Source organism: Peromyscus leucopus, chromosome 7, assembly GCF_004664715.2.
Source record: "Peromyscus leucopus breed LL Stock chromosome 7, UCI_PerLeu_2.1, whole genome shotgun sequence".
Taxonomy (NCBI): domain Eukaryota; kingdom Metazoa; phylum Chordata; class Mammalia; order Rodentia; family Cricetidae; genus Peromyscus; species Peromyscus leucopus.
The window spans coordinates 112,199,841-112,218,275 of NC_051069.1; the positions used below are offsets into that span (position 1 = coordinate 112,199,841).

The 18,435-nt window shown below is 46.3% G+C and overlaps 1 protein-coding gene across 1 annotated transcript in view; it reads left to right on the forward strand.

Annotated features, from left to right (window-relative positions):
- Limd1 (LIM domains containing 1) overlaps window positions 1-18,435 on the forward strand; it is a 52,154-nt gene continuing 33,719 nt past the window's right edge. Inside the window, exon 1 of the mRNA XM_028890435.2 lies at window positions 1-1,829. Coding sequence (XP_028746268.1) covers window positions 437-1,829 — 1,393 coding nt within the window. The 5' untranslated portion in view covers window positions 1-436. The remainder of the gene's footprint in view (window positions 1,830-18,435) is intronic.

Sequence of the window (18,435 nt, forward strand, 5' to 3'; positions counted from 1 at the left end):
GCTGCAGTGAGCTCCTCTGGACGCGGCCGCCGCCGGCCCCTGGCCAGCCGCCGCCCAGTGGGTTTGCAAGTTCGGTTGCCCGACGTGGATGTGGGTTTGCTTTTTTAATTTACATTCTCTGTCTTCTTCCGTCTGTTTTTGGTTTTATGTCTTAGAAAAAAGAACTTTCCAAAGCAGGCCGGGCACAGCTGAAGGCTGCTCTGCCCCCACGTGGACGCTCCCCAGGGGAAAAGAAGTCTGGAAGTAAACTTAGCACCGCTGGCCTGAAGGCCTCAACTTTGGTTGGACTGTAAGTTTTGGAGTCATGACCTTCTTGCTGGGCAGGTGGGAGTCTTTATCTTCCTTCGGCTGGACCTGAACCTCGGCCGGCACCCAGATCACCCTACCCCATTCACACCTTGTACCGGAGTTAGGACCCCGGACACTGATCTGCAACATGGATAAATATGACGACCTGGGCCTGGAGGCCAGTAAGTTCATCGAGGACCTGAACATGTATGAGGCCTCCAAGGATGGACTCTTCCGTGTGGACAAAGGTGCCGGCAACAACCCTGAATTTGAGGAAACTAGAAGGGTGTTCGCGACCAAGATGGCCAAAATCCACCTCCAGCAGCAGCAGCAGCAACAACAACAACAACAGCAGCTCTTACAGGAGGAGGCCCTGTCTAGGGCGGGCAGAAGCCCGGTCAACGGCGGGAGCCGTCAGGGTGTGAGCAGCAAGGTGGCTGCAGATGGTGCCGCCAAGCCCCCTCTGGCTGCACCAACAGTGGTACCTGGATTAGCTACCACCACTGTGGCTGTGCAGCCCTCATACCCATCTCAGGAGCAGAGGACCAGGCCATCTGCCCATGGTGCAAGGCCTGGCAGTCAGAACTGTGGTTCCAGGGAGGAGGCTGTGAGTTCCCAGAGGCCTGCTTTACACGGTCTGGTTCCCTGTGAAGACCCTTCCTGCCTCACTCATGGAGACTATTATGACAATTTCTCTTTGGCAAACTCACAGTGGGGTGATAAATCAGAAGTGTCCCCCAGCATGAATCTGAGTGTAAGGAGTGGGTGGCCTGGTTGCCCAGGGAATGATTCCCCATTGCCCAGATCCTGCGGGGACACTCACCCTTACCAGCCACAGCTCCCCATGTGCTCTGGCAGGTCTTCTGAGAGTGGCATCAGTGGCCAGGATGGTGGCATTAGTGGTCATAGCAATGTGAAGCCAATGGGCCTTTGGTCTACTGCTTCCTCTCAGCGAGTTAATCTCGGCTTTTCTTCTCCGGACTTGGAGAATGGGGCCCCAGCTCAACCCAGGAGCACAACTGTTTCGGCACCTCTGGTCGCTACCAGCGCTAGCCAAGGAGCTTGTCTGAGAAGAGATTCAGGTCTGGGATGTGAGGCTTCAGGCAGGGTCTTCAAACCTACTGTGGACGCTCAGCCTTGGCTCCAGGATGGGCCCAAGTCTTACCTCTCTGTTTCTGCTCCATTATCCTCAACAACTGGCAAGGACAGTACTCAGCCAGGTATGGCCCCTGGGCTGGGTCCTAAGCCTGGATGCATGGACTCTGGCACTGGCCCCCAGCCCAGCCCCACCAGCCTTGTCCATCCGGTGATGTCCACCTCATCTGAGTTATCTTGTAAAGCGGGTCCTCCCAGCTGGTCCACCGACAGTAGCCAGGGACCTGTGCGCTCAGAAAGCCCCACCCCCACCAAGGTGAGGTTGCCCTGCCAGACCCTCACACCAGGCCCTGAGCTTGGACCCTCCACTGCAGAACTGAAATTAGAAGCCCTTACCCAGCGTCTGGAGCAAGAGATGGACGCTCATCCCAAAGCTGATTACTTCGGTAAGTGAGATACTTTGTGGAATTGCCCGTGGTGGGGTGATGGGGTTCCCACCAGAATGCCATGGCTCCTCTTGAAGTAGTCTGCTATTATTTTTTTTCTTCCTCTTTCAAGTGCTTCTGCTCGTTTAGAGACTTGAAATCGACTGTGGGCAGAAAGCAGCCCTCGTATTTGGGAGTTACCCATGTGTGCAGGGTGAAGCAGGGTGGGATTGTTCACAACTGCTCTCAAGAAAAGAGAAATGCTGTGGCTTTGGGTTTCAGGGGTTTGAGGTGTCACTTCAAGCCTCGAAAGGCTCGGACTGGACTTGAATGGGGTGTTTTCCCCAGGGCCAGATATGTGGCTGTTCTACTCACAGTCACCGTGTGTGAATGTGTGGAATGCGTGGCTTTTGGTACTTGTCTGCTGTTCAGTATTGTGGCTCTGCAGCTACACCTGGACCAGCATCATCCCTTTTCCTTGATGCTGGTTAGAAATGGAAATTTGTAGCTCCTCCTTGGACCTGCTGCAGCAGGAACTCTGCAGGGTCACTAGAGCCACTGTGCCTCTTGACTCAGCCCACACACCAGCCAGCAGCAGGTGACCCTGCTGTGCAGAGACACTAGAGCCCACTTTATCAGGTGCCTCCTGACTTGTCCTTGCCCAAGGTACTAGCCAGCAGCTAGGTGATACCCAGAGGTGTGTCTTGAAATAGGATGAAGATGCTTCTTGAGGCTTTTACACAAACTTGGCAGATTTCTTTCTTTCCTCTAAAGAAACCACAGGCTGTTTTGAGACTGCTGGCTTCAACTTTTTTCTCTGCATGGGGTTTGGAGGCAGCAAGAAAGAAAGTATCTGTGTTCCTCTGTTGAAAACAATTGCCTGTCTCATGGGAGAGTGCCTTGGAAAGACAGCCTGTGCTTAGAAGTCTGTGGCTTTTTTCATCTTTTTAATTTTTTCTTTCCATTTTTGGCCTCATGATTTCTCCATAGTTCAAGTCCTACCAAGTAGCAGCTTTCCCAGCTAGAGGAGTGCTGGGGCAGGGAAGGCCCTTTGAGGGAAAGATGCTGGCTTTCTCCCACTCTCTGAATGAACAGGTGTCCTGAGGTCCCAGCAGGGTCCAAGGAGCTGGGCCATGGGCCTGTATGCAGTCCATAGTAGTGCTGGGGTTTGTTCATCATAAGCAGCTCTAGGAACTGTGCCCAGGACACTCAGCATTCAGAGGTTATGGTTGTTGTTAACTGGTTTCTTCTTAGATTTATTTATTTTATTATTTTATGTATTTGGGTGGTTTGTCTGTGTGTATGCCTGTACACCACATGTGTGTGTGTTGCTGGCAGAAGTCAGAAGAGGGCTCAGGTTGGAGTTACAAATGGTTGAGTCTCCATGCGGGTGCTGGGAATTGAACCATGGCCCTCTGCAAGAGTAACAAGTGCTCTTAGCTGCTGGACTAACTCTCTAGCTCCTGGTTTGTTTTTCAAGTTACACAGGACTATCCTGCTGTGAACTGCCCCATCTTGTTTGCAAAGCATGGTCTTGAAAAATAATGTTTAGCTGGAGATGCTGTGGGTCTTTTAATTTAAACTTATTTAGTTTTTTTATTTAAAGCTTGTGGAACAAAAACATTTTATTTATTCAGGGGTGCTAGTTTATGCTCATCATCAGAGCAATGATGTTGACCTATACTGTTTATTCATTCAGCTCCCAACCCCTGGTCACCTGTCTGGGATTGTGTCTGGGCTAGGCCTTGGGAATACACAATAGGTCAACAGTCAATACAGTACAAGCAAAAGGAAATAATCAAGTACTAGGGAAATAAATACTAGGTAGAGGGCTGGGACGAAGCCTTGTTCTGTGGGTGACATTACTTGTTTTGAATTGGGTCATAAAGCAAAGTCTCAGCTGGCATTTGGGCAAGAGCCTGAAGGAGGCAAGGGATGACAGGACCACTATATACCTTTGTAGGCAAAGGGCTGAGGCTTGAGTTTGTGGAGCTCATTCCAGGCAGAGTCTGCTCTGTGGCAGCTTTGATGGTGGAGTGTCTTTCTAATTTCTCTTGAATGATCATGTGGCAGAAAAATTCCTCCCTTTAAGGAATCAGTAAGCAAGTTTTAACAGGCCATGTGCTTTCCTAAGCAGCACCTCCCTTGCTTATAAAACCAGTTATCTGGGCCTTTCCTCTTCCCTAGGTCTCATAGCACTTGCAAGATTTGCTATATATTAAATCATGGTTAACTTTTACTTCCAGGTAGAATATTATTTCATGGCATAGCACTTTTGCCAGAGGGGCTGAAGTATTCTCTATCAGTCAGTAGTACTCTAGTTAGAAGCAAAAAAGACTGATGTTTGGTTTGTTATCCTACATACTTTCCTGAGCCAGACTGAAGGTGTCTCTTGGGCATCTGACTCTGGGCAGAGCTTATGCCTCTTTATTTCACTACCTGTGAATGCTGTTGGTTTCTGAAGATGTCTGGTTTCTGGTTATTTAATAGTTTTTAAAATTGTATTAATGGGGAAGGAGGTGGGTGGGTAACTGAGTTCCATGGTATGTGTGTGGAGGTCAGATGAAAACTTGTAGGAATCAGTTCTCTCAATCTACCATGTGGGCCTTGTGGGCATCAAGTGCCTATATCTTTTGAGCCATCTTTCTGGCCCTAGTTTTTGGTTATTTATTAGCTCAGCATGGATGTCTTTGTATATATGTGTGTGTTTTTTTGTTTTTAATTTATTTTGTTTTTTTGAGACAAGGTCTCACTCTATGGTTTAGATTGTAGCTCTCAATTACCTTCCTGTCTCAGATTCCTGAGCCCTGGGATTATGGATATCAGCTACTGCACCTGGCTCCTTTATGTGCCTAGACAGGCCATGTTTCTCTCCACTCTTCCTATTTTTCATTTTGATTTGACACCCAAATGATTTTGCATATTTATGAGGTAATGAGCATGCCATTTCAGCAGAAAGTACAGGGAGCAGGTGGAGGCGCTTGGCATTGCCATACCTCAGACCCTTATTGTTTCTTTATGTTTCACACAAAGAATTTTCAGTCATTTGTCCTCAGCTATTGTTACCATCCCCCTGTTTGTCAGTCTCGAGAAGCTGTCCCTCCTGTGCAGCCTTGGTCCCATCCTCTCTCCACCCTCCTCCCTGTTCTGCTCTGGTAACACTGGTCTATTCTTGGCTTCTTTGAGATCAACCCTTAAACTTTTATGTCTGAATGACAGTATGTGGTATTCATTTTTCTCTGCCTGATTTACTTTATTTCCCATGGTGAAAGAAGCTGTTGATATTATATCAGAGATGGTTCTCCGATGCTCATTGCTCTTGGAAGAGAATGTTCTCCCAGTGCAGCTCTGTCCTCATGAAGCTGCTCATGCCACAGAGAGGAGGTGAAGAGTGTGCCATGAGCTTGTTTAGTAGGCTCCACCTTTTCCTCCTCACGCTGGTCCTTTCCTCCCTTACTAAGGAAAAGGGACACAAAGACCCATATCAGCCTGGCTTTCTTGGAATCTCTGAAACTTTATTTTGGAAGGTGCTTGCTAAGTGATAATCTTGGGGTCCACATCTGACCCCATAGGGAGGTAGCAAAGTCCAATGTCTTCCTGACCTGGCTTTCACACGCTTCCCCCAGGGATCAGCCACTGTGTGTAGGCCACTCTGGGAGTAGGTGACCTTGGGTGGAGTGTCCTCCTAGGGACTGATGACAGGTGGTAGCTGTCTACCAGCCTCACACTAGCATCTAGGGTCACTGCTCCATCAGTGAAGCAACTACCACAGCCCCACTTTTGGTGCTGGAAAGAACATGTGACCTTAGGTATCCTGGCTCTGATAATAGATGCTGTCCATTGAAGGCCAGGAGTGGGTTAAGTGCTTGGGATACACTATTGCCAGCTGATCATCACAGTTAGTCCTGGCACAGGCACCTTTGTCCTCTGTCATAAACAAGGAACTGTGGTGAAAAGGTTCAGTGGCTTGCCCACAGACCACCCTAGCCACTACTTTTTCTTCTGGGGTGGGACTAGTTGGTCTCCCAGTTCTGGCTTAGATGTCCTCTATCCATCTACCCAGGAGAATGCATGCTCTGCGGCCCCTTCCCTCACCCTCTCCCCCACCCCTCACCCCCCCATCCCCACCCCTCCATCCCTCCACCCCTGGTGCCTGAGTGAGGTACTAAAGGTAAGTAAGTACCTTCTTTCTTGAAGGTAAGAAATATAAGTTGTAGAGTCTCCTTTCCGCATTAGTAGAGAATGGACCTCTCTACCTACAAAGACCCAGAGCGACTGACTCTGGCTTCAGCTTTTTAGTGTTTGACCCAGAATCTGTAGTAGCACAGGCACCAGGACACAGGATGTGCTTTCCCCTGGGAATGGCTTTGTCCCTGCCTGGGCCCAGCAGGCCCCACTGCTTTTATTTTAATGTCTCTGTAGGAGGTGAATTGAACAAGAAGCCGGCACAAGCTGTCCTGTCAGGTCCTCCATGTGACATTTTTCTTGTCTTCTACTGTTTTAAGACAGGGTCTTATGAAGCCCAGGGTAGCCTGAGCTCTATATGTAGCTGAGGATAACCTTGAACTGCTGATCCTCCTGTCTCCACCTCCTGAGTGCTAGAATTACAGGCACCCAGTCCAACCTCTCTGTCTTATAACCTTTTAAGCACATCTTATCTGACTTTGTGGCAGGTATGAAGTGAGGGGTTGATTTCCAGCCTGGATGGAAATAATAGGCAAGAACATGACATAGGCTAGATCTGCAGTAGAGGAACACCTCCAGGTTTCTAGAACAGGGCAACTATCCACAGAATAAGCACAGCCTATCCTTAGCACCAGATGACTACAGAGCACAGCATCAGCCCAGAGGCCTCTGGAGCCCTTCAGTCATTGTTGTCCTCTGGAATTCACAGCAGAAAATGTGATTTGAAGTAGAACATCATGACAGGGAAATATGTAAAACATATCATGGTGTGTTTGGGGGTGAGGAAGTTCCATGGGTCAGCTGAGTAAAGTAGTCTGGGGATGGCCAGGGATTGGTGATGTTGGCACAAAGGAAGCCCTATTGCAGCCTCTTACAAGTAGAAGGGACAGAGGTGCTTTCTGTGTGGTCAGTGGTCAGGACTCAGACATTTTGATCCTCTGTGTCTTCTGAAAGGATGTGACTTCTCACCCAAGCTTCAGCCCCTTGCCTGCCCAGAAGCTCTTTCATGGCATCTCCCTTCAGAGATGTCAGGGGCACATAACCAGGCAGTTCCAGGCTTTATTCAGAGCTGCATGCCCCTTCAATCAATCTGTAGATGCATTGGGCATCTGGGGCAGTCCCTGCTGGGCCCTCTGCACTGGGCTGAGTTGATAGCGAAGGACACAGGGCCCAGGTCTGGCACCTGTGGTAAAATTTGTGCTTCCTCTAAGGCCCTTGAGTACTTTGGCTTTGCTCACTCTGCTTGAGAATCCCACCCTCATTCGTGGTCTTCCAGCTGCTGTTCCCAGCAAACACCTGTCTGCTGATCTCCCTCTAGGTGTCCTGCTTTTCTGGAGATAGAGCTCTGAGTCCCCCACCAGCAGTTGCCTGTCCTATTATGCCTTCTCTCTGAGGTCCTCTCCTCCTTGGGAGGGAGGGTGTGTACCTACTCTTTTCCTTTGTGACCAGGAAACAACCCCCACTCCCCATCCCTGCCGCCATGTCCCACTTTTCAGAGCAAGAAGCTGATCTTTGAACATGACCATTCTTTCCAGAGCTCCTAGAAAATTTGTTCCTTTCTGTCTGCTGCCTACTTGCTGCTACCTAGGAGGCAGAACTGTGGAAGACAGGACTCACTTGGAAGTCAGGAAGCCAGGTGTTTTGGGCTTAATGCTACCAGTAGCCCAAGGGTTGATGCTGGGCAAGTCCTTGTCTTTGCTGAGCCAGCATAGCGTCTGAGTGTCTTGTCAAGCCCAGAGGCTTAAGGTGTGGCACTGTGTATGATCAACATCTGGATTTTAGCTTGTCAGTCAACAGGGTCTGAGCAACATCATCTGTCACTATGGACAGTGGCAGCCACCAGGAGAGAGCTGGCTCTGGTTGCCTAGACCCATCTCCTTTCCAAATAGCTACAGAATTAGTGAAAGCTTTGTTTTTAGTTCCATTTTCAGTGACAAGTAGTAGCCATTTTTGCTATGTATATTCTGGAAAGCATAATTATTTTTGTTCTTTTTTTGTGACAGGGTCTCATTCTATATAGGTCTGGCTGTCCTGGAACTCACTATATAGACTAGGTTGGCCTCAAATTCACAGAGATCCACCCACTTCTGCCTCCACAGTGCTGGGATTAAAGCAATGATTCTCAAACTTCCTAATGCTGTGGCCCTTTAATACAGTTCCTCATGTTGTGGTGACTTCCAACCATGAAATTATTTTGTTGCTAATTTCATAACTGTAATTCTGCTACTGTTATGAATTGTAATGTAAATATATGATATGTGACCCCGTGGGGGTTGCAACCCACAGGTTAAGAACCACTGGATTAAAGGAATGAGCCACTACACCTGGCTGGAAAACACATAATTTAAAAGAGGAAGTGGGGGTATTAAACACCTATAATTCTAGTACTCTGTAGGAGGATTACTCAAAATTCAAGGCCAGCCTGGGCTACATCATGAGACCTTGTCTCAACGAAAAAAAAAAAAAAAAAAAAGAAAAGAAATTAAACAAAACACAATTAAAAGTGCATTAGGGGGCCAGGGGGACGGCTTAGCAGATACAGATGCTTGCTGCCATGCCTAGTGACCTGAGTTTAATCCCTGGGACCTACATAGTGGAAATGGAGAACTGACTCCGGTAAATTGTCCTTGGACCTCCGTATGCATTCTGTGACAGGAGCAATGTGTGTGCATGTGTGTTTGTATGTGCGTCTGCACATTAATTAAATAATTATAAAAAATTATCTGCCTTAGAAAGGATTCAGGGTCTATTTTAAGAATATTCCTTGGTTCAGGAACAGCTGGGGCCACCAGTTTGTGGTGCTTGCTGTCCTTGGTTTTTACTGTCATGTCCCTGGATGCCCATAGCACTCTAGACAGTGCTGGGCCTCGGCCTAATCATCTGACACAAGATGATGAATGGCCTTACACTGTCTGATCTTCCCTTCTCTGTCCCAGTGCCTCACATCAAGTAGGCTCAGTGGATTTGAGCTGAAGAAATGGAGGGATATTCTTTAGCGTGGGGAGGGGGAAGGACTAGGCTTTTTACCAGAGTTAGCACACTTAATAGTTGGGTAAAATTTGTCAGGAAGTTACTTTTTATAGCTTCCCACATGTATTACTGTTTAATCCTCTCTAGAACCCTATTACCTCTCCTTTTACAGATGGGGAAAGTGAGGCGCACAGGGAGTTCAGTGGTCTGTCTAACCTGCTGACAAAGCAACTCTGGTGGGCTTCCATACTGAGCTTCAGAACTTGACCTCCATCTAGCGATTCTGAAAGTACAGGGGGTCCCTGACCAAGGAGCTTACTGTAGCCTTGTTCTTCTCTGGCAACCACACTGTCTACAGCAGCTGGATCCTTGTCTTTCATCCCTGCCCAGCATCCATGTCCTCTTCTGCCCAGGATCCTGTTCCCCTAGGAGTGCTTCCCTACAGTGCTGTGATAGGGTCCCCAGTGCAGGGGACATGACTATCCAATGGCCAGACTCTGACTACTCACGTTCCACTCAAGCCTGTGGGTCATGATGAGCAGGCCACACCACTGGGAGTGCTTATGTGACTTCCCGCACTAGAGTGTTCTAGCCCAAGCTTTCCTTGGCAGCATTTTGTATACTTGTCCCCAGGCAGTGCCCAGAGAGACATGAACCAAACTTAGATGAAACTATGCTGAGTGTATCTGGCAAGCTGAACAGAAAGCTTTATCTTTAGATGAAATAGATCACCAAAATTTCCAAAGCAGGGACTATTGAGAGATTATTTATATCTACTCCAGAGTTTGTTTTTTCATTTTATCCCTCATGGGGAAACCAGTTGGACATGGGATCTGAGAATCATGTTGTAGGAGACTTTCTGCTTAACCATTTCAAGTAGATGACTTTAAGATCTACAGCTGGGTTATTTTTAAGTTTTATAAGCTGTGAGTGGAGACTTGGTCAATTTCCTTCCTCATCTTTCCTGTTCTGTGTGACTTACCTCTGTGTCTCAGGAGAGGGAGAACAGTTACTTGTGGTTATTGGAGGTTTGTAGAAAACATATCAGGAGCCTGTTGCACACAAAAAGCTCTGGAAGCCTGCCATGATGCAGCTTGTCTTTTAAATTTTGGTAGGTATAATGACCAAGGTCCTTGGAGAACCTAGTGGACAAGTTCCCCACCCCCATCCCGCAGACCCTGAGTCAGGGGTGATTGTATTACAGCAGCCCTGTGCTGGACAACAGGTGGTGGCGTTTTAAACAATGTCAGCAGTAGATTTGCTTCTGTTGCCTTCTGACCTTAACTGCAGCTTCCATATTCTCTTCAGCCTCCAGGCTTTCTCAGCAGGTTGGGACCACGCTGGCTCTCAAGATGGTCAGGCCACACCCTGAGGTTTTTGAATCTGCTGAAGTGTGTCCTGCTCTCCTTCCACCACAGTTAGCTTCCTGATGACTCAGTACAATGGTGATTTTAGAAAGAGCTGGAACTCAGGGGCAGCTGTGGCTGACCCCAGGAAGTTTGCTGACAGAGCTGTCCCTGGTATTAACCAACTGCTTGGGGAGCAGGACCTACGTGTGCTGATTTTGGACTGTGTGAGCTTGAGCATTTTGCTTCAGTTTTTGCTCTTAAGTTGTTCATCTTATGGGGACTGGATGACATGGCTTTTTAATCGGGTTTCTTTTCCTAGGCTGTGAGCTTCACATTCCTGCTGTTGACTAGGAGGACATTTCCATCTCTGAGAATGACAGTGGTTCAGGCAAAATCTTCGTGTGTGTGTGTGTGTGTGTGTGTGTGTGTGTGTGTGTGTGTGTGTGTGTGTACATGTTGGTTAACTTGGGCAGAAATTTTAGACACTGTGTATATATATATTTTTTTTACATAGAAAAGAGGAGCAAATCTGTGTGTTGGTGCGCTTCAGAGTTTTCCCCCTTCTGCTTGCAGAGAAGCTGGTAGCAGTGGAGCAGCCTGGTAGGGAAGGTGTGAAACACATGTGTGCACAGTGCCCTGACAAATTTGCTTATACCCATGAAATCACACAGGGGGTGGGATTCCCTGTGAGGTTTGTGCTGTGTCTATTTTAGCCTGCTCTGGACCAGATTCAGGTCACTGGCTGAGTGAGGCTTCCCTGAAGTACCAGGAGCCACCTTTCTAACTTCTCTAGTTCCTTGGGGTATCCTTTGGATGTTGACATCTTATAGTGAGGTATCGTGTTCCTGAAAGATTTAGAGGACTAGCCAAGAGTCCTACAGTGAAACTGGGAGGCAGAGATAGGGTGAAGTGAAGAGCAGTTGAAGCCTCCCCCATGCTACCCTAAGATTCTCTCTTCCCATCATCTCCAAAGCCTCCCAACAGTCCAGGCCAGGTTCCTGAGGCTATGTGTATGGGTTGGCTGTCCAGAAATAGATGTGTAACAGAAAGTAATTTCTAAAGATTGCTCTGGGTAGGGAAAAGAATGACTCAGGATGTGGGGTAACTGGACAGAGAAGGAAGAAGTCAAGGAAGTTATAGGCAGCTTAGGCACTCACACAGGGTGGGGGTAGGATAGCTTTTGCATGATCCCTTAGAGAGCACCAAAGAGCCCCAGAGACAAGCTCACCAAATCCTACGAAGGTTGAAATGAAGCAGAGCTACGTGCTGGCCGGCACATGTGGTCCTCTCTGAGGAGACATTCCTATTGCAGCAAGTCAGGCTTGGAGCTGTTTGTGGGAATACAGAGTCTCACAAGCATGTGGGCCTTACATCTGTCTGCTCTGCGCCTCCGTTTCCCATAAGTAAAGTGAGCATCTGGTTGTAGTGAAAACTGAGTTAGTTGGCTAGTGTAGTTCTGAACTGTCTAGCATGGGAGACTGAGGACGTGTAGCTGGTAAGCACATCACAAGGTGGAGTGTCTGAGGCAGGATGTGCTTTAAGCATGAAATGTTAAAGTTTTGGTGGATTTTGAAGATTTGGTGGGAAGAAAGGAAGGTTATTAGTATTTCTATATGAGCTGGGTGTGGTGGCTCATACTTGTGATCCCAGCACTTTGGAAATAGAAGCAGGAAGATACCAGAGTTCAAGGTCAATTTAGGCTACATAACCTGCTGTCATATATATGTATATATGTATATATTCTATGTTAAAAGGAGACTTTTGGACATGACAGGCTAAGTAAAATGTTATTCAAAATAATTTCACTTGGTTTTACTCTTTAAAGTCTGGCTATTTGAAAATGTGAGTTCATGCCTTGCTTTTCTCACTTTTTTTAGAAGCATTCAGGACAGAATACGGCAGACAGGGGGATGGGTCCCTTGCTGTTTAAGATATATTACTGTATTCTCAGAAGTACCAAACCATTCGTTACCTTATCTCATCTGAAAGATGGTGCCAGCTAATATGTTCAGAGACACAGATTCTTAAAGATTCCGGGACTGCTGCCCACCTGAGCCAAGGAAGGGAGGAGTTCAGCTGCTCCCCTGGGAAAAGGTGTAGGGGTCTGAAGCTGCTGCCTGCACAGAGCAGGCTGGAGACGGTGGTGATTACAGCTGAGATAACTTGATGGTTCTTTCAATGCGCTCTTCTGTTTAGTGAGTGAAGGCAGAGCACCTGAGACTGCTCATTCCACAGTGTCAAGTGTGTCAAAGCTAGCACTTCCTGTCCAGAAAAGAGGGTGATTTGGAAATTGGCTCACTAGCGGCTGCAGGCTAACAGTCTGTTTGTCTATGCTATGACCTGTTGTGGGCTCTGTAGCTAGTTTTGCCTAGGCTTAAGACTCCCTAGAGGCCTGCAGGGCGGGAAGGTGGCAGGTAGCCAGGTTGGGGCACAGGCTGGGAGGTGGTGTTCCAGGCAGCTTCTACAGGCCTGTTGTCTATGGCTTGGCCTGACAGAGCTGGGGCTGTGCTCTCAGGTGGCAAGGGTTTAACAGAGGCCCCTTGTTGGCCAACCAGAGGTCAGTGTGGGAAACTGAATAGGCTGGATCTGGCAGCAACTCCTCTTCTGCTTGTGGCCCATAACAGCAGTTCTCTGTCTGACCTATGCCTGGAGGTGGGTGTGTGCTGTGTGTAAAAGACAGCTTTGCTCAAGTTCACAGCCACAGAGCAAAGAAATAAAGGTGGGGGTAAGAGGAATGGAGATGGTACTTTGGGAGGTCTTTGCATGCATTGAATGCTCGAGGGCAAGCATATACCTTCAGTTCCCTCACTTCTCTAGCCCAGCTCTGGAGGTTCCTTTGTGTCAGCTCACTGCCACTCTTAGCAGTCACAGCCTCCCACACACCCGTCCTCCGTGGGAGGAGAGTCTAGGAATTAGTGACTGTGGTTTTAAGTGCCTTGTTTCCGTGCAGCACATGTGTATATTTTGACACTTGCACACTCCCAACAAGACAGAAAATAATTCTGTTCCTCAGGAAGTTACCTCTTGCCTCTTCCAAGTGCCCATTCACAGGCAATCACTCTTCTGATTTCTTATTTTAACATAATTTAAGAGTTAAGATTTTTTAAAAATTACTTTTAATTATATGTATGTGTATGTGTGTGCATATGGGTATATGCACATGACTGCAGGTCCTCAAGGAGGCAGAGGCCAGAAGAATTGGATCCTTGGACCTGGTGTTACTGCATTTGTGAGTCACTTGATGTGGGTGCTGGGAACTAACCTCAGGTCCTCTGGAAGAACAGTAAAATGCTCTTAACCATTGAGTCATCTCTCCAGCTCCCACTTAATAGTTTTATTATTATTTACTTATTTATATGTTTGGAAGCACACAGACTGCAGCATGCACTTGGAAGTCAAAGAACAACTTTCAGAATTCATTTCTCTCCTTCTATCATATAGGCTATGGGGATCAAATTCAGGCTGTCAGGTGTATATTAGTTAGGGTTCTCTAGAGGAACAGAATTGATAAAATGATAAAATGAGTCAGTCTATCTATCTATCTATCTATCTATCTATCTATCTATCTATCTATCCATCTATCTGTCAATCATCTATCTATCTAGAAAGGGGATTTATTAGAGTGGCTTATCAGCTGTTGTTCAGCTAGTCCAACAATGGCTGTCTACCAACAGAAGGTCCCAGAATCCAGTAGTTGTTCAGTCCATGAGGCTAGATGTCTCAGCTGGTCTTAAGTACATGCTAGAACTCTCAAATCAGCAGGCTCTAATGCCAGTGAAGGAATGCACTTGCTAGTGAGAGCAAGCAGGCAAAGTGAGCATGCTTCCTTTTCCCGTCTTTTCTATAGGCTGCCAGTAGAAGGTGTGGGCCAGATTAAAGGTGTATATTCCCACCCCAGAAGATCTGGATTAAAGGTGTATCTTCCCACCTCAAAGATCTGGATTAGAAGTGGCTCTTTCCACTTCAAATGATTTAATTAAGAAAAAAAATCCCTCAGCTAGGCAGTGGCCAAGTGGTTGCCGGGTGGTGGTGGTGGTGGTGGTGGTGGTGGTGGTGGTGGTGGTGGTGGTGATGCACGCCTTTAATCCCAGTACTCGGGAGGCAGAGGCAGGTGGATCTCAGTGAGTTTGAGGCCAGCCTGGTCTACAAAGCAAGTTCCAGGACAGCCAGGACTGTTACACAGAGAAACCCTGTTTAAAAAAAAAAAAGAAAAGAAAAGAAAAGAAAAGAAAAAAGAAAAAGAAAGAAAAAATCCCCAGCCATTTGGGTTTTAGTTAATTCCAGATATAGTCAAGATGACAATCAAGAACAGCCATCACATCAGGCTTGGGAAGCAAGCACTTTACCTCGATGAGCCACCTTACTGGCTCCCATTTAGTAGTTTTGCTTGTTCTAAACCATAATGTAAATGAATTCATATAGTGTTTACATGTGGTTCAATGCTAGCGATCAATACTATATATATTAGATAAGGTATCTTTGAACAGAAAGCACAAGTCAGAGTGAAGCAAAGTGAGCAGCTTATTAAATTTTTAGACAGAGAGACATTAGGCTGGGGAGATGGCACAGCAGTTTTGAGTGTTTCTTGCTTTTACAGAGGACCCAGGTTTGGTTCCTAGCATGCACATTAAGTGGCTTACAACTTCCTGTAACTCCATCTTCAGTGGATCCCACCTTTTCTGACCCAAGGCCACACATACGCTCTCACATCCATATCTCACACACAATTAAAATAATAAAGTTTTAGATCAGTGATTCTCAACCTGTGAGTTGCAACCCCTTTGAGGTCAAATGACCCTTGCACAGGGGTTGCATATCAGATATCCTGCATGTAAGATAGTCACATCATGATCCATAGCAGCAGCAAAATTACAGTTATGAAATAGCAACAAAAATAATTTTGTGCCTGGGGGTCACCACAACACACAGGGAGGTTGAGAACCACTGCTCTAGACAAAGGGACATGTATTTAATGGAGAGTACACACTCCCAAAACATGGATGCTAGCTTCTTGAGAGAGAATCGCACTCAGGTATTTTTACAGTGGCTGTATGTCTGACCCCAAGGCTTTCTGAGTTAAATTGTTCAGTGTCTAATTACAACACAGTTTAGAGATTAAGCAAAGCTTAACATCTGAGTAAAGTTTAAAAAAATAAGTAAAAGTATATAAACTGGCTTACTTACTTCTCTTAAAGAGTTTCTAGATAGCTCACTGGGTAAAAGTGCTTGCCGTCAAGCCCAAAGACTCAAGTTTGATCCCTAGGACCCATAGGAGGAGAAAACTGTCCTCTGCAAATTGTCTCCTGGATTCCACATATGTGGCACATATGCCACACAACCCACATAAATAAATGTAAAAATATAATTTCCTTTGTAAATGAAAATAAAAGGTGGCTTTATGAAGTACATTTAAGGATGAGAGAGGAGTATTAACACAGTTAAATTGAGTGACAAACATTCTGGCCCTAAGTGAAAATAGTTCATGTGTTAACACCCTTCTTTGAGATGTCTTTAGGAAAGCACGCACCATCTTTGTAGGCATTATGAGCACACCATGCCAGAAACAAACAGATTCATCTGTCTTTCCACAGTGAGAATAAGTAATAATGAACCCAATAGCTCCGTCAGTTCTGTTTGTTACAATTTGCCAAATGTTCTGCTTTTCCTCCATAGCTGGCACTGGCAAATACAGTCTTTCATTCCTTTTTATTATTATTATGATTATTATATTTTGGGGACTTTTGAAATAGGATTTCTGTGGTGATATTGTGTTCCCCAAAATATTGTGTACCCTAATAAACTTCTCTGGGGTCAGAGAACAGAACAGCCACTAGATAGAGAGGCCAGAAAATAGTGGCACTCACACCTTTAATCCTAGCATTCCAGAGGCAGGGATCTGTCTAGATCTCTGTGAGTTCAAAGCCACATTGGAAACAGCCAGGTATGGTGACTCACGTCTTTAATCCCAGGAAGTGATGGCAGGCAGCGGAAAGGTATATAAGGCGTGAGGACCGGGAACTAGTGCTGGTTAAGTTTTGAGGCTTTTGAGCAGGAGTTCAGCTGAGATTCATTTGAATGAGGACTCAGAGGTTTCCAGTCTGAGGAAACAGGATCTGCTGAGGAACTGGAGAGGTGAGATGGCTGTGGCTTGTTCTGCTTCTCTGATCTTCCAGCATTCACCCAATAACTGGCACCAGGTTTGTTTGTATTAATAAGACCTTTTAAGATTCCTGCTACAGGTTTCTCTGTGTAGCCTTAGCTGTCCAGAAGCTCACTCTGTAGACCAGGCTGGCCTTGCCCTCACAGAGATTCTCCTGCCTCTGCCTCCCGAGAGCTGGGATTAAAGGCATGTGCCTCTATCACCTGGCTCTTTCATTCCTTTTTAATTTATGAATTATTAACTCACACACTTCATGTAGTAATTCTCTCTCTCTCCCTCCTCCCATTCCCCTTCCCCTTGTGTGTGGATGCTCATGGTAGGTATGTGTGGAGGTCAGAAGACACCATTGTGTGGTCAGTTCTCTTCTTCCGTCTTTATGTGGATTCTGGGGCTGGAGCTCAGGTCATCATGCTTACATTATTAGATTTCAAGTGCCGCTACCCACTGTGCCCTTTGACAGGTTTTTTTTTTTTTGTTGTTGTTATCCTTTTCAACTGTGCACACATGTACTTGTGTGTGTGTGTGTGTGTGTGTGTGTGTGTGTGTGTGTGTTTGTGTGTGTTCTAGTGCTGAGATGCCAAGCTGGACAAACACTGTACCCCAACAAGCTACATCCTCAGCTCCTACTTGTGTGTTTTCAAATGCCTTTAGCTCACAGTAATCCTATATCAGAGGGACCTATTTGAGGGAACATACTCTTCTACCCTTCAAAAGACTCTAGGGATAAAAATCAGAGTTGGAAACCTGTGAATGAAGTAATTTTTTCCAGTTGCTTGTTGGAAAAACCATTTCCATCTGGTTTCTGAGATTTCCTGGGAGACTCATTGAGTCACTTTTTCTTTCAGGGATATCCAGATCCTAATTTTATGCAAGTAACCAGAAATTCAGACTTTACTAGAGTAGAGTGTCTGACCCTCCCGCACAACAATGACTCAAGGGGTGGCCAGGGCCAGTGTCAGACATTTTCATTGTTAGGAAGAGTCCCCTGTCTATCCGTCAGTCTTTCTAAAAGCTCTGACCAATAAGTACTTGGATATACTCTGTTAAAATCTGAAACCAGGTCCTCTACTGCCTTCAGACCCTTGTCCCCTTTCTGCCTGGGAACCTGTCTCTGTTCCCGTTTCCTTCCTGGACAGGGTTGCTTCTGGCTCTTCCTGAAAGATGGCATGGCATTATGTCTGTGCATGGTATATGGCTCACTTGCTCTACTGGTTTTAAACTAGGCAGTCTTAGTAAGCAATATTTTCCCAAGAACAAAAGCTTTAAGATTTGCCCTGGATTCTACTCTAGGTTATATAAAAAACTGACCTTAAAGTTTCATTATTGGGGTCTGTGGAAATGGCTCAGTGGTTAAAGTACTTGTCCCATAGGCAAGTGCAAGGATTGGAGTTTAGCTCCCTGGAACTCACATAAATCCTGGGTGGGAGTGGTGGTCTGCCTTTAATTTCAGCTCTGGAAAGTGGAAATGGATCCTCAGAGCAGGTCTAACCATATTGGTAACCTCTGTGTTTAATGAGAGACTTTATCTCAATGAATAAGGTGGAAAAGAGAGGGAGGATGATTCCAGTATCAGCCTTGGACCTCCACATGCATGTGCATAGAAGCTGGTCCAATTGGGATCCAAGCAGCAGGACTCTTTGTTCTAAGAAGAAACTTAGGGGGAGACCCATGCTTGTTGTTAGTGCTCCCCACCCCAGATTTGCATCCATGAATCTCCTGTCTCTGTAGGTTTGGGGGATATTTTTTGTTTGTTTGTTTGTTTTTTGTTTTGTTTTGTTGTTATTGTTTACAAGACATGGTTTCTCTGTGTAGCCATGGTGTGGTTGTCCTGGAACTTGCTCTGTAGAGCAGGCTGGCTTCCAACTCACAGAGATCTGCTTGCCTCTGCCTCCAGAGTGCTGAGATTAAAGGTGTGTGCCACTACTGCCCAGCTGTCTCTGTAATTTTTTAAAAGTTTATTTTA